This window comes from Verticillium nonalfalfae (genome assembly GCF_003724135.2).
Source record: "Verticillium nonalfalfae strain VnAa140/NRRL 66861 chromosome Unknown scaffold_201, whole genome shotgun sequence".
Taxonomy (NCBI): domain Eukaryota; kingdom Fungi; phylum Ascomycota; class Sordariomycetes; order Glomerellales; family Plectosphaerellaceae; genus Verticillium; species Verticillium nonalfalfae.
In genome coordinates, this window is record NW_021167426.1 from 1 (window position 1) to 15489 (window position 15489).

At 56.5% G+C, this 15489-nt stretch overlaps 5 protein-coding genes across 5 annotated transcripts; 2 read left to right on the forward strand and 3 right to left on the reverse strand.

Annotated features, from left to right (window-relative positions):
- Window positions 1–375: 375 nt before the first annotated feature.
- Window positions 376–2011, reverse strand: D7B24_003654 (uncharacterized protein; the record flags this gene model as incomplete). Its single annotated transcript, XM_028637841.1, has 2 exons — window positions 376–1760; window positions 1822–2011. The coding sequence occupies 2 exons, from the start codon at window positions 2009–2011 to the stop codon at window positions 376–378; spliced, it is 1575 nt and encodes a 524-aa protein (XP_028490603.1).
- Window positions 2012–3085: 1074 nt separating this feature from the next.
- ATP10 (Mitochondrial ATPase complex subunit atp10) lies at window positions 3086–4215 on the forward strand (the record flags this gene model as incomplete). The annotated part of the gene is made up of 2 exons (XM_028637842.1): window positions 3086–3465; window positions 3564–4215. 2 exons carry the CDS (start codon window positions 3086–3088, stop codon window positions 4213–4215), a joined length of 1032 nt encoding a protein of 343 aa, XP_028490604.1.
- Window positions 4216–4637: 422 nt separating this feature from the next.
- Window positions 4638–5454, reverse strand: D7B24_003656 (uncharacterized protein; the record flags this gene model as incomplete). The annotated part of the gene is made up of 3 exons (XM_028637843.1): window positions 4638–5153; window positions 5219–5332; window positions 5386–5454. 3 exons carry the CDS (start codon window positions 5452–5454, stop codon window positions 4638–4640), a joined length of 699 nt encoding a protein of 232 aa, XP_028490605.1.
- Window positions 5455–5875: 421 nt separating this feature from the next.
- Window positions 5876–6730, forward strand: RPL35 (60S ribosomal protein L35; the record flags this gene model as incomplete). Its single annotated transcript, XM_028637844.1, has 4 exons — window positions 5876–5878; window positions 6128–6267; window positions 6383–6608; window positions 6722–6730. 4 exons carry the CDS (start codon window positions 5876–5878, stop codon window positions 6728–6730), a joined length of 378 nt encoding a protein of 125 aa, XP_028490606.1.
- A 6447-nt stretch (window positions 6731–13177) lies between these two features.
- D7B24_003658 (uncharacterized protein) lies at window positions 13178–15109 on the reverse strand (the record flags this gene model as incomplete). Its single annotated transcript, XM_028637845.1, has 1 exon — window positions 13178–15109. One exon carries the CDS (start codon window positions 15107–15109, stop codon window positions 13178–13180), a length of 1932 nt encoding a protein of 643 aa, XP_028490607.1.
- Between the last annotated feature and the right edge of the window lie 380 nt (window positions 15110–15489).

A 15489-nucleotide genomic window follows, 5' to 3' on the forward strand; every position in this document is an offset into this window, starting at 1 on the left:
CACTCTTTCGTTCGCCCGACCCCCCCCCCCCCCCCCTCCGCCCTTCCCCGCCTCGGGCGCCCCAGACAGGTGGGTGTGACGCCGACACACACCACACATGCGTGCACACAAGCACATGCACAGTCGAACGCGCCACATGGTGGTTCTCCTCTTGGTCTCTCGCAGGCAAAACGACAGGACGTCTGCTCTCGCACTGGCCTGGCTTTTTGTTTTTTTCGCCTCTTGTCTCTCTACCTCTCTCTCTCACTCTTCTCTCGCGCAGCATTTGGTGGAGCAAGAAAACAAAGCAACACATCTGTCTCTGGCGAAACACCCGCGTGGAGAAGGCGAGCAAGCACGAGCCCGACGAACCGCATTGACGGGGAAAAGAGCCCTCTACCTCAGGTGCATGACCATGACGTCGGGCTCCTCGACCAGGCGGCGCACGACCTCGGCAGCGCGGGCCATGGTGGCGCCGTCCACGACGCGATGGTCAGCGCACCAGCTAAAGTTGGAGACGTGCTTCTTGACAATCTGGCCGGCGTCGTCAAAGGCGGGGACGGGCCGCATGCGGCCGATGCCGAGGATGGCGACCTCGCGCTCGACAATGACGGGCGAGAGGTAGGTGCCGCCAATGTTGCCAATGTTGGAGACGGTGATGGTGCCGCCCGTCATGTCGGCGGGGGGCAGGCGGCCGGCGAGGGCGAGGCCCTGGAGGCGGGCGAGCTCGGCGGCGATGGAGAGGAGCGTGCGGTTGGCGACGTCCTTGATGACGGGCACGAGGAGGCCCGAGGGCGTGTCCATGGCGATGCCGATGTTGTGCTGCGGCCGCAGGACGAGGGCGGGCTTCTGCGCCGCGTCGGCCGCGTGGTCGACGCGCGCGTTGAGCACGGGGTATTGGTGCAGCGTCAGCGAGACGGCCTTGATGATGAAGGGCAGGTAGGAGAGCTTGGCCACGTGCGGGTCCTGGTGCTGCGGCTGCGTCGAGAGGACGCGGTTGAGCCGGGTGCGGAGCTCGACGAGCGACGTAAAGTCGACCTCGTCGGCGTAGAGGAAGTGCGGGATCGCGAGGGACCGCGTCATCGACTTGAACATTTGGTGTTGCGTGTTCGTCAGCGGGACGCGGGTCTCGACGAGGGGCGCCGAGGGGGCGCTGCTGGGCGTTGCTGGTGGTGATGGTGATGGTGATGGAGGTGCTGCTGCTGGCGTGGCTTCACGCGTCTTGACAAACTTGTAAATGTCTTCCTTGAGCACCCTGCCGTCGCGGCCAGTGCCGTCAATCTCGGCTATGTCGATCTTGAGCTCCTTGGACAAGTGTCGGACGGCGGGCGTCGCGAGCGCGGCGCACTTGCCCTTTGGCTTTGGGGTTTCTGAGGCTGGTGACGTGGATGGCGGAGCCTCTGGTGCCGCCGTATGTGCTTGTGTTGCTGTTGCTGCTGCTGCTACTGCTGCTGCTGCTGCTGCTGCTGCTGCCGGCGCGGGCGCAGATGCTGAGTCTGGCTGAGGCTCGCTCGGCGTCGGCCTCTCTTCGACGGCCTCGGGAGCGATCAGCGTGTCGAGGTCTTCCTGTTTGGCGCCGCCCTGGATGTCAATGTCGACAAAGGCCTTGCCGACCTTGGCCATGTCGCCAGCCTCATAGTACAGCTTCTTGACGACGCCGGAGAAACGGCTCGTGATCTCGACCGAGGCCTTGTCGCTCTGGACCTCGCACAGAGGGGAGAATTCCTCGACGCGCGCGCCGGGCTCGACGAACCACTGGATGACCTCGCACTCGACGATACCTGCAGTGTGGCCAAGTCAGTAGATGCCTGCAAGGAGGTAGGTAGGCTTAGGGCAACATACCCTCGCCAATGTCGGCCAGCAGCACAGGCTTGACAACGCGCAGCGGTCGAGAGCTGTGGAAGGGCCTCGTCGACGGCGAAGACGATGTGTTGGAGGAGGAGGGGTAGAGGCCGGCTCTGCTTGCCACAGCCAGACGGGCGACGCTTTTGGAGGCGCTCCACCGCGTCCTCATAGACTTGGACAGGAACATGTTGGCGGTTGATGCTGTTGACGAGGAATCTCAATGGCAAGGAGGACAAACAGCAACGAGCAAGACGATTGATTTTTTCTTTCCTTCAAGGTCGAACAACAAAAGGCAGGAGAGAGGACCTATCCTCCTTCTCAAGGCCGAAGGGGAGGGGGGGGGGGTTCGGTGTCTCGAGGATGCGGCTATCCGCGGTGTTGGCGGTCGACTCGGACTCGGACCACATGAGACCCATTGTGTCATGCCCGCTACAGTCTGGCGGGGAAGACGAAGAGGCCCTCGGCTTTACCCTTTGGCAGCGCCTTTCTCCGCATCCACTTCCTGGTAGCGCCAGGGCGCCCCCGCGTACTTGTAGCGGGACTGCGGTATGCTCGAGTGGACGATGAGGTGAATGATGTTTGATCGTGACGTCTTGACCTTGATGCTTGATCTTGACCTTGACCTTGATGCCTGATGCTTGATGCTTGATCTTGATGTCTTAACCTTGATGTCTTCATCTCGAAACTTGGGCCATGTCTTCCTGAAAACTCACATGGATTCATTCTCAGAAGCAGAAACTTCGCCATGACTGATGCAAATACGTTCAATGCACTTCTCATCTCTGGCTTGGTCTGGCCCTACCTCGCCTCCCAACACCTGGAATGTACGGCACACTACAGCAGCGCGCGGCCTCCGTCGGCCTTCACCAATCTCCACCCCCGCCGCCCGGCACCCGCCCGGAGCCGGCCCTCCCCTGCTGACCTGCCACATCGTACATCGGCTGAGGGCACGTTCGGAAGACTTGGCCCTGATAGATTCGTTGCTCAACTGGGAAAGCATCTTGAGGTCCCCTATCGCGAACACTGTGTTGTCTTGCTGTGTAGCGATGTGACCATAGGCGTAGCTCGGTGACTGATAGAACAGAAAGAGTAGCCAGTTGGCTCCTGTAGTGCACCCCAATTTTCTGCCGAAAATCCCAGCGCTACGCAACGTCCCATTCCTCCCACGCACCCAAGCAAACGACGCTTGATTGCTCGAAGCTCAAAGCTCGAAGCGCTCGTAGCCCGTCATCCATCTACCTTCCCCATCGCGACGCCTACCATGGCTTCCCGACTCGCGAACCCGCGGCGCTTCGTCGCTTGCTCCCTCTGCCAATGGCAGCAGCGCCTCTTCACGACCTCCGCCCGCCGCCTCGCCGAGAAGCCTGCGCCGTTACCTCCAACGCCCTCATCGCCGTCTGCGCCGGTGGGCACCGTCCCCCTGCAAAAGCCCAAGCCAGAGCTTCCCGGTGCCGCCATCAAAGCCCCTCGTTCCTATGGCGCCCGTCTCGACAAGTTCACACCCGAGCCTCTGCCTCGTCCCATCGGCATGCCAGGCCCTCCTCACCCCAACGACAACTCTGGCTACGACCCGCGCACCATCAAGGAACGCCGCGATGACTTTGTCAACTACGACAAGCACCTCGCCCGTCGCCGGCAGCTGTACGTCCACTCCGTTGCCCTGCACCTCCAAGCCCGACCTTCTTCTTCTTTCTTCTTCTTTCATTCAGCCTACTGACGAGAGAGACACACACACACAGAAAAGCGCAGATGGCCCGCCCCTACTTTCGCGACTGGAGCAACCTCAAGTTCGACAACGGCAAGTCCTTCCTCGCGCCGCCGCGCCCCTTCAAAGCCGAAGTCTCCCTCTTCTTCCCCAACTTTGTCGGCGACACCCTCAACCCCGAGCACGGCCGCTTCCGCGCCACGACCAACGTCCTGCACGGCAAGACGTCCATCGTCGCCCTGTTCCAGGGCCGCTGGGCCGAGGACCAGACCGACTCGTTCCTCGCCCCCGCCGCCAACCCCGCCCTCCACGCCCTGCTCGCCGACGCCGGCGGCGACCGCCTGCAGCTCGTGCGCCTCAACATGGAGGACAACACGCTCAAGGCCTGGCTCGTCAGCCTCTTCATGGGCGGCCTGCGCCGCCGCCTCGCCGCCTCCGAATGGGGCCGCTACTTTCTCGTGCGCCGCGCCGTCACCCCCGAGATCAGCGAGTCCATCGGCCTGCTCAACAGCAAGGTCGGCTACGTCTACCTCGTCGACCACCTGTGCCGCGTCCGCTGGGCCGCCAGCGCCGCCGCCACGCCCGACGAGCTGGCGAGCCTCGTCAAGAGCGCGAGGACCGTCCTCAACGAGATGGAGCGGGACCGCCAGGACCTGCGCGCCCTCAAGGCGGCGGGGCAGATCTAACGGGCGGGCCATCATGTCCTTATTCGAGTGTAACAACGCGCCAGATCTCATCAATACCTCATCAATGCCTGGCCCTGGCCGGCTGTTTCTGTTGGCTGGTAGATAGATATACCCCCTTCCATCTTTTCCCCTCCCCCATCTTTTCCCTCCCGCAATGTACCTAGCATACTTGTACAACACTGTCAAATGAGTAAAAAAGGAAACACGCATGAAACATCCAGGATGTGTGTCTCTCTGTGTGTGTATTGAAACCGAAAACACCCAACGCCCTCGCAAACCCTTGACCCCGGTCCCAACATGCTATAGTCTTTTCCCCTTCCAAAAGCACCAAAGCAGCTGCATACTTGCTCATTACAACCAGATCTACAACGCGCGCCAGGGGAGAAAAGGGAAACCCCCCTCCCCTCCCTTCTCGTGTCCCTTCAGAGGAAGAACCAGAAGCACAGGAAGCAAAAAGCGATGAACGCCCCCATGATGATGCCGTCCCGTCGCTTCTTGGCCGATATCCGCCCGATGAGCGAGTTGATCCCGGGCACCTGGCTCGCGGCGAGCGTGATCCTGCGGTTGATGCTCGCGAGGCTCTCCCTCTGCAGGTTGAAGCTGTCCTGCACGGCGTAGGCCTGGCTCAGGACGCTGTCGGCCATCGAGTTGCTGTTGTCGATGCGCGAGCGCTCGGCGAGCATGTACTCGGCCTCGGCGGCGCCGGGGTCCTGCTGCTGCTTGGCGCGGTTGTACTCGTCAATGTCGGAGCGGACGTTGGTCAGGAGGTTGGCGCGGTCGCGCGCCTGCGAGAGGGTCGCCCGGAGGCGCACGAGGTCGCGTTTGTGGTCGGCGAGCTTGTCGCGCAGGAGCGAGAGGTTGTTCTGCTTCAGGGCCGAGGAGGTGAGGGTCGGGTCCGACTCGAGGAGGCGGGTCAGCTGGGAGACGACAGATTCGCGCTGTTCATGATGGAGGTTAGTTTGGTGAGCTCGCCCCGCTGGAAAGCATGCGCTGCGCGACGGACCTTTTCGAGCACATCTTGCAGCTTCGCCTCGGTCGTTCGTTCGTCTTCTGTCGGCTTGGGCGGGATGTTCGATACCGTCGAGAACTGGGAATAGGTGTGGAATAGTGTCTCGGTCTGATCGGCGTCAGTGGACAGGACCAGCACACAGAGGAGCATGCCCGACAAACCTGGCTCTCCAGACTTCGCGCCTGCTGACGTAGTTGGGCCCAGCCCGTATTTCCAGAGTTCGCTGCCATGATGATGCCTGTATACGTATGTGAGGGTTCCAAGTGGCCAAAGGCTAAGCCAGATCATTGACGTCTGGTGTTGGCCGCCTCCGGGTCCGAGGCAGGGTGCGTCGTTCACATGGACCGTGCGTCTTTAATGATTACCTAAGGCCACGTCGAGATCTGCCGTCACCAGCCTCAGACACGTGACGCCTTCATGTGGAACCCGCGTAAACCCCGGCACCACAACCGCCCACTCAGACACGCACACCCTGCAGTACGTACCGACCGCACCGACCCGCAGCGCACAATTAGGGCAGGGCAAAATCTCTTTTCGCCAGACTCCGACTTCAGACTTGCCTTGCCAGCCTTGACGACGACCAGTTCCCGACATCACGAGACTCACCACTAACCCCCGTCCTTCAGTGATCAATCCGTGTCTCTGGCCAAGATGGTAAGTCCGTTGCCTTGCTGTTGAAGCAGATTTCCACAATTCCACCCGACCCGCGAACTCTTCTCGATCGACTTTCCTGCCGAACCCGCAATCCTCGATTTCACGATTCGCCCCGCGCCTGTCCCCAAATCTTGAAGGGCGAGAGAAAAAAAAAATACCCAAAGACCACCACGCACACACACACATACACATTGCACATAACTCGCGAGCGTTCAGAGGGACCCTTTTTCGCTAACGAGAATGAACCAGTCGACATCCAAGGTTAAGGCCGCCCAGCTGTGGGGAAAGAACAAGGAGGACCTGACGAAGCAGCTCGGCGAGCTCAAGACTGAGCTCGGCCAGCTTCGCATCCAGAAGATCACCTCTTCCGGCTCCAAGCTCAACAAGATGTACGCTCCGCCCTTTCCCTCCAGTTTTGCTCTCTCTCCAGGGACGGTACTCCTCCCACGGAGGCAGGCAATACCGCACGAGGGAACTCATCGCTGACCACGGCTCGCAATATAGTGGCGACATCCGCAAGTCCATCGCTCGCGTCCTGACCGTCATCAACGCCAAGCAACGCCACCAGCTCCGCCTTTTCTACAAGAACAAGAAGTACGCGCCCCTCGACCTCCGCGCGAAGCAGACCCGTGCCATCCGCCGCAGGCTGTCCAAGGCCGACGCGGAGAGGGTCACCGAGAAGCAGCGCAAGAAGACGCAGCACTTCCCTCAGCGCAAGTACGCCGTCAAGGTGAGCATCATCCACGCCAGGGGTGGCGAAAGGGGGGACATCGTCTCGAACGAACCTCTGCCACCGCAACCCCGCACGATGTTGAGACCGCGTCCCGCTAACACCGCTGCCAGTCTGCTTGAGCGTGATGCCTGTGTCTGGGTAACGAAGGGCTGGGGACGGCAATGATCGGCGTACGTTTTTGGCAAGGGGGACTCCGATTTCTCGATGCATCGCACGGTTCAGAGGAAATAAATGATTTCTTATTCCCCATCAACGCGCAACGGATTCTCGAGGGTCAGGACTCATAAAAAAACTTGTTCGGGTCTCGCTGGCCCGGATTAGGTAGCAGGACAGCTGCCGCCCATTGCATAGAGCTAATAAGATGCTCTGAAATTCACAACGCCCCCTTCGGACCTCAGTCGACATGTGTGACGGTGGATATGGTGTCTTGCGGTAGCAGCACGTCGTTGTCCGAATAGAGATGTCTTGCCTCGCCTGCATGACAGTCCGTTGCACCCAGGTACGGTGCACAACTAATCGCCTGCTGCAACACGACAATGAGTTATGTTAAGCATCCAATGTCCGGGACCAAGTGATATTGCCGGAAGACTTCTTGTCCACCTGACTGCCTAACACGCGTGTCATAGCTCAACATGTCTTGACTTTCCCTGTACACCAGGCTGGAATACCCTGCCCACTTCATGGGGCACAAAGAGCACGTTGCGTTTATGAGGGATAGCCTACATCTGGTCGTCGGAGGCAGTACTGATGATGTCGCTATCTCGGTGGCTTACTCAATGACCGGAACAGACGAAGATCTTCGATCCGATCTTACAATTTACCATCAACATCAATATAGCTTCGATGTGCCTCTGAGCCTGTCAGGCCCTTGAGTAGTCAACACGACCTTCGGTATAAGCACAGAACTATCTGGACTCCAGCGTACTGCGACATCACTCAGCTTGAGTGAACGAACCCCAGTGCTTGTGACGCGTGGTATTAGGGGTGCCAAAGCAATCCATTCGTCCGCGTGATAAAACTTGGTGGCTATTCCCATATCAAGCTGTGGTAAGGTGGAAGCTTTCGTTTGAGAAAATGTCCAATCGTGACTCCTGTGACAAGCCCGGTGGTAAATGTGCTCATCGTCAGTAACCAGAGTACGGATTACGGAGAGAACTTGACGTGAGACTTGGTATTCTGGCCTACTCGGCTGACCAGCACACAGATGCACCAGCTCTTATTCCTGGATTCCCTTGGCCAAACCAAGTTTCAATACACAAATGTTCTCAAGTACATCGAGACAGATTAAATCTTAGAATCCATCGGTCGTCGTAAGCCCAATGAGTGACAAAGGCATGCTGAAGTCGATATCAAGACCATGTCATGTAGGCTGTCATCTACACAGAAATGCGCATTTTACATGCGGCATACACAATGTAGAGGCTCTCAATAGGAGAAGCAACGTGAGGTAGCATTGGCAAGCCCCCCTTGTGTTCGGATAGCAACAGCAACCCTCCCAACGCTACGCGCAATTCTCCTGGGGGCGCACGCGCATTACAAAAGAAAGTCTAGAAGGTGAAGTATAATGAACATCGCGATATTATGATTCGGAGTGCCTTTCGGCAGATTCAATGTCTAGCGAACCGCATTGGGGGCGTGGGCAGATGACTGAGACGATCACACGATGTTTCCTATGCCCCATATTTGGGAACTACATTTGATGCCATGACAGACACGCATCAGCCCGGCTTTCGCCTCCAGGTGAAAGTTCAGGAGATTTACGGCCGCATTCATGACCTCCGCCCCCACATCACTCCGTCGCCGAGCTTCGCCGCACCCCATTAGAACCTCGAATCAGTGCTGCATCCCTCCAAGGCGCCCTGTAGCGACCGATTCCAAAAATACTAACAGAACAAGAAAAAACATACAACATCAGGGATTCGCTGGTGGTCACCCACCCAACTACTAGTCCGACCCTTACTGGCTTGTCTAGGGGAGAGCGGACGGGATCCCGAATTCTCCAGTAGGTATGGTCGTATGTGCTACCCAATCGCGTTTCAGAGGTAGAAGACTGACATCTGCTTGAGATCGCTCAACCTCAGAAACGGTTGACCGCATCCTCCACGACACCGATACTGGTCATGATTGGGCTGGTATCAACGTCTTGCTGATGCAGGGTGAGCATGAGTGAGGCTTGGAATGTCTTCTCGCTGAGTGTCAGTGCCGCATCATCTGCGGGCTTATACCAAACTTGACTCCTCCAAACCATTTTTCCTCAACCCACTTTTGATATGGGTCAAGCTCCATCAGGAGCTGTTCCAGTACCAGAGTCCATCCAAGCTTTATGGAAATGCGTTTTCCTTCCGTTCTGATCATGTCGAAGCGGGTCCCATCGTCAAGTAGCTCTCCCTGCATGCTGCGTAGCCTCGACAGGCTGCAAACCCGATCCTGACCATCCCCCAGTCGTTGCGGCATCCTGTGTCCAACCAGTGTCCAACCAGTCAATCACCCGAGTGTGAGAGCTCGGGTTCCCCAATATGCAGGCCTCTCGTCCCAAAATGAATCACTGCCGAAGCAGACCCAATTGTTCCTTGCTGGCTCGTTTCCATGTGCTACCTCAGCATTGCCTATCCATTAAAACACCCTCAGACGAGGATGCCAACATAACGCCCCTCAGTCCGGGAGAAAAAGAGCAGCAGAAGCAGTCATCAGGAAGAGGAGGAAGAAAGAAGAGAAACATGGGAAAGCAAGTAGTGAGGCGGAAAGTGCAGATGAGCAGAATATCGGCACTTCCTTGCAAGAGTCCACATCGGTGACGGCCACACTCCGGACCAAGAGCACGTCATGCCCCGAAAAGAAGGCCCGGATGCGAAGCTGCAGTAGCAGATGCTATGATATTCACATGTCTAGCTTGTCGGATCTTTACTCGCATTCCGCGGAAGGTGGCTGCATTGTCACCAGGCATCGTGCACCATACACGTCCCCCGTGGAGCCTGCCTTGTCATTACGTGACAAGACGGCGTCCCTAACGGGTTTTAGTTAAGTTGCAGGCCTCAGGAGAGATTCAGTATGAGCCATTTCAAGGCCGTGAAAGGTATCGTTTGCGTTCAAGCTAGTGTCGTTCTTTCCCCCTTTCCTACGCCGTGTCGGACGCTCAAGGGCATGTACGAGACCAGCCATGAACACCGCAGGTATTTGCAGTCGTTTTCTTCATTTGCTTTTTCTAAAAAAGGGGGGAGAGTAGAAAAATTATCTACATATCTCTCTTCGTTTCCTAATCGTATCGTTGTTCAAACGAGGCCGCAACTCGCTCGTTCCGCGCTCTCTACGCCGTGGTCAAGAGCTTGTGCGGGCTTGAATCTGCTCCAGCGGACACCATCGAACATAGCCGGTGCCTCCCGATGTGACATGCAACCTAAACGTCTCGTATTCCCTATTGTGGACATTCTGGGGAGAAGGACTATCTGCGCCACATCGTGTGCATGGGGTGTTGGAGTGTGAGGAACGTTGGATGACAAGTATCCCTTGTACCTTCTCCAGGCAGGCAGTTCAAGTGACATTGCACACAAGACGGTACTTCCAGTTGGAGGAGGCGGAAAGCCACGTTTCAGATGAAACTCAGAGCAGCCAGCTTCTGTTCCTTGTGTGCTATATCCACCCCCCTCAAAGGATGCTGCGGGCATTGAGCAGTTGCCTGACGCATGCCGTAGAGAACCATACTGTCTAACGATTCATGTGTTTGCCTAGCTTACCGACGAAATATACAGTCTTGCCTTCCGTCAGCCTTAGTATTCTCCAGACGGGTAGGGCTAACCAGACTACAGCTGCATGGGTAGATGAGGCTCACTCACTATTCGAAGCACACGCAAGTGAGGTCAGGTGTCCTCGCATAGTCATCGAATTTCAACCCTCGCCCAGCATGAGACGGCAATACTCAAATGCGCGACAAAAGGCGGAACGATGATTTGTTTTGGCCAAGTCAGGATAGACGAGGCGTGGGGCGCCGATTCAGGGAAAACATGTCTGGAGTAATTTGGTGTCTTTACAGTTTGAATCTTGAAAGCCTCAACGACCGCCCCCGAGCACCGTCCTCCCAAAGGGCAGCCGAGTCCGAGCAACTTCGCCTGCCTGCCAGCTCAACATTTCCGCGATGTTCCGAACAACGAATTTCATTCGGCCCTTTGCACGGGCCGCATAGTTCTTAATGAGAGCTCTATAGGGTTCTTGTTGCAGTACGAGGCATTGGCTTTCTCAAAAGCTTCTGAAGATCACACAAATACAGAAGAAGAAAAAAATACCCGAACAAGTGTCAAAATCTCTTCATAATTTGGGGGCAGTTCTGTATGTTTTCTGCTCTCATCATACGGGAAATTCATTTTCAAGAGGGGTGATACCAGCACAGGATCCAAAGCAGATTAACATCATTGATCACATGAACTGGAGCATCTACACTCAAAGCCCTTGCCCATGTCTGTCCCCCAAGCCTAGGAACGACGTGCAACCCAAATCACATGGACAATTCCCCGAAACCAGTTGAGCGGTTGAGACACCAAGGAGCTGGGAACAACGCCCGACGCACTGCCCTGTCACTGCACGACAGAGTTGTCGGTCGCCGTTCACTGCCAAGGAGAACTCTCGACGCCACAAAGGATGCAAAAACAAACCCAGAAGGAGACCGGTAAGCAAAAGTTGGCGTCCCAAACTCCCGGATACGACCCCGACTCCGAGCAAAGCGCCGGTCTTCCACCCCCGACCACACGCGTCCGCGTGTTCCTCTCCTCCGTCTTGCCAAACCCACGATGCATCCCGATTCCCGACCCATTCGACAGCCTCACTTTTCGTGCAGGCAACGACCGAGGACAGAGGCCGATCATCTAACGCATGCGGAGACCCACTCTCCCAGCTTCGTAACCCTGTCTGTCTCGTCTTGCTTCGCCAGCGCCCCCGTCCTCTGTCCCCAACAATGCTCGTCAGGAAAACGAATCCCCTGAACCCTATTCGACATGACATCCCCTTCCCACAGTAAATTCACTCTACGCTAAAGGAATCGCAGCCCACCTCGTCGACCATACCGTGCAAGCCATGACAGCACAGTTACCGAGGGGCATGACCGCCAGCGCCCTCGAAAAAAAAAGGGGGGGAGGGGGTCGAAGCTGTCTGCGCTGATCGGAAAAGTTCCAAGACGCCGACTGAGCCCCCCGCTGCTGGCATGTCTCACGACCAACATTCGGTTGCCCCAGAGTATGATGATGAGTCCTATTATCCTGTCCCTCCCCCGTGTCTCCCGTACAAGTCAGGTAATCTGGGTTCCCATCAGCAAGGTGATGACAGTCAGGAACGACATGCCCAAGTAAAGCCTTACCCATGTAAAAATTACACGTGCGGACCTTGCGATGCGAATCTTGACCAGTTTCTATAATGTTATGTCAGATCAGAGGGGGAACATACAGCATTGCGGCACAGTCTCCCTCCGGCTTGCAAATGCCAAGTAAAGAGGTGGGATTGTTGGCCATGTCGCGGTCACAGACGCTCAAGTCACTTAGGACCATTGCAGTAAAGAGTGCAAACACAAGCATGTTTCATGGTGATTCAATTCAGATGACCAGACTGCAAGAGACTGTTCATGATAGGTGCGTCAACCTTTTTAAAACCAGAGCCCCAAAAAAACACCAAGCAAGACCGCGTGAGCAGTCACCGAACAATGGGCCAGCGAGCCTTAGGCGGTTTGCCACCACAGGTGCATCGCCCTTCCCCGTATAGATGCTTGATAACCCCAAAACAACACTCGACTGCAATCGCAGTCAGAGTGGGGAAGACAGAATGGAAAAGACAAGATTGACCAAACCAGTGCCCCGCCCCCGAACTCCGTTTCCGCGGGGTATCGAACACCAGAAATCACAGGCAGACCGCCCACCCACCCAAAGCGACTCAGCCAAGCCGTAACGCCGCGATCATTGCCGACCGTTTTCCTGCCCCGAGACTTGAAAGAAACCAAAAAAAAGGAAACAACATCATGAGGAACACCGCATCTCTGCTTGTCGTCAACTTCGTCAGTCATCAGAGAGGACTATTCTCAAGCTTAGGGAGTCCCTGGAGCATTGCGTCGAGGGCGTCAAACTGAGGACTTGACTGGAAGGTTAGGTCAAGCCCTGACTGATCACTATCAGCTTTGGCCATAGCCATACCGCTCCCATCGTCAGTCTTATGCTTAGTTTTGATGTGTCGGCGCAGCTGATCGAGGCGCCGAAAGTCTTTGCCACATATGTCGCAGACATGATCACCTTTCAAATTGTGAGTGCGTCTGTGCTTAGACAGGTTGGACGACTCGCTGAAGGTTCTCCCGCATATATTGCAGGCAAGGGGCTTGAGGCCGGTATGTGTCCTTGTGTGCATTGCTGTAGAGAACAAGTTAGCTTCATCGTGTCATTGACGAGTATTCGCTGCAAGACTTACTGAGAGCACTCTGTTGCTTGAAGGATGCACCGCAACCAGCCCAAGTACAGACCCATGGCTCATCGCCAGTGTGTATACGCATGTGCTGGTCTAGCGACTGCTTGGCGGAAAGACTAAGGTTACAAACCGAGCACTTAACAGGTTTGTCTATATAACAAGTTAATCCATGTGGTCACGGTGGTCATGATGCGGACGGCAGAGTTGTGCTTACAGCCGGTGTGGACCTGTAGATGGCGGTCAAGCTTGGACTTTTGACTAAAGTGGCCGGCGTTGCACTTCGTTACGCGGATGCAATTTTCCCAGTGGCAGGGAAATCCACCGAACTCCTTGTTCAAGGGTGCGGTGTGATGATCGCGGACATGCTGATGAAGGTCTGCTTCATCCCTGAATGTCAATCCGCAGACCTGACCATGAGTAAACCAGCGACACTGGTTGCCCGCGCGACTGAAGCTTTCGGATGCAGGTGTCACTGGAGTGCTGATTTGGGCGCTATCACCTGTCAGGGTGGACGAGGCTGTCATGGCAGACAGCGGTCGCTGCATCAATGTAGGGGAGCCGTTGAGGTGGCCTGTTCCCCGACGAAAAGTCAAGCCCTTGATTGTCTGGGTCACGGGAGCCGGGCTCGGGTGATGCATGTTGTATTGTGGGATAGCGAACGTGTGGTTTGTGGCAGCCAGGGCTGGCCGATGTTGTTCGTTGAAGTGTGCGACCAGCTGCGAAGCCGTTCGGAACTTGGTGTTGCATTTGGTATTCTGCGTGGTCGGGCTGTGGTCTCCTTGATAGAACGCATTCTGATTCAGATGGTCTTGGGGCCATTGGGGAAACGGGCATTGTGCGTACTGCGTGGGAAAGGTGCTGAGCACGCATGGCTCGACGCACTGGGGTTGATTTGGGTCGTGACACTGGTATATATGCTCGAAGAAAGGATCAATGGTCGGGTTCAGAGGCATAGTATCGATAAACCTGCCCATCATGTCGACCTGTGGCGCGGCCTGCTCGAAAGAGACGGAACTCAAGTCCATCTGGGAAAAGGTCATCCCATCTTCTGGGCGAGAAGAAGGAATTTGCGAGGATTGGAGAGCTGGGGACTGAAGCGTCTGCTGGGAGGCAAAATTCATGCCATGTGTGTAAAGGTACTGTTCCTGCTGTTGTGGTTGCAACTGCTGTTGCATCTGTTGTCGCATCTGTTGCTGTTGCATCTGTTGCAGTTGCAGGTGTTGCTGTTGCCGGTGTTGCTGTTGCAGTTGCATATATTGTGGATGCTGCGGCTGACGGCGCTGTTGCCGGACGACGGGAGGATTTTGCAAATCTTCGAGGATTTTGGCAGCAGCAGCAGACGCATCATCAGGTGCAGCTTCTTCTTTGTCTGAACAGTGATCCTCTGTGCAACGCGTGACGGGGTTGCAGGCTTCCTCGTCGCACTGGTCAGGACACTCGGCCTTTCGGCATTCTTCGTCGTCGCAGGCGCTTTCGCAGTCGACAGCGCAGTCGACAGCGCAGTCGTCAGCGCAGGCCTCGGAGTCGACTTCGCAGTCCGGGTCCTCGCAGATATCTTCACAGTCGGGCTTGGTGCACTCGGCAGCACACGCGTCCTTGGGCGAGGCAGCAGCCTCGTCCGTCGCATTGGGGAGGAGGTCGTAGTTGGGGTCAGACAGAGTGTTGAAGCTCGCAGCCGCTGCATTGGTCCACTGGAAGCCATGGAAGTCAAAGTCGTTGTTGGCGTTCGAGTTGGTCTCCGTGGGCATGGAAGACTGGCGAGGGCGAGGGCGAGACGCGGCTGCTGCTGCGGCTGCTGTTGCTGCTGCTGCTGAGGGGGCTGACCGAGGAGGGGGAGCAGACGGCTGGGAGATGAGCGCATCATTGTCCAAGCGAGAGGAGAACATGAAGCTGGCATTGGGATCAATGCATGTGTCATCGTGGGAGGTGCCAGAGCCATGATAGAAGTGGTTGTGGCTTTCAGAGGCCTGGGTAAAGCTGGGCGTCGGGTCGAGCTCGGTGAACATTTCAAAGTTCAACTGCTCGGAAGCCGTAAAGTCTTCCATGTCAATGCCATAGGAATCGTCCATGGCGGAGATGCGTCGAGCTGGTGCTCAGAGGCGGTAGAGGGCCACTTGGGAGTAGAAGATATCAGAGATATCCGAGGGGAGGGGGTGGCCTGGGAAGATCTTCCACAGGGCACAGATGGATGGTCAGACAGTGCTGAGAAGAATGGATATTGAGAAAGCAAGTGGTAAGAGATGCTCTCTGGTGGGAAATTCCGGATGGGGGATCGAGAGGAAAGGGTCCGGTTTCAAGACAGCGATCCGCAACGGGCGGACGAAGGAAGAAATTGGTGGCCGTCTGACCCTAAGGTGGTGATCAGGGACGGGACCGAGGGGGCAGGAGAAGTCCAGTGGGCAGAGGGAAATAATACACCCCGACCGTGGGCCGTCACCGTGACCGCCGT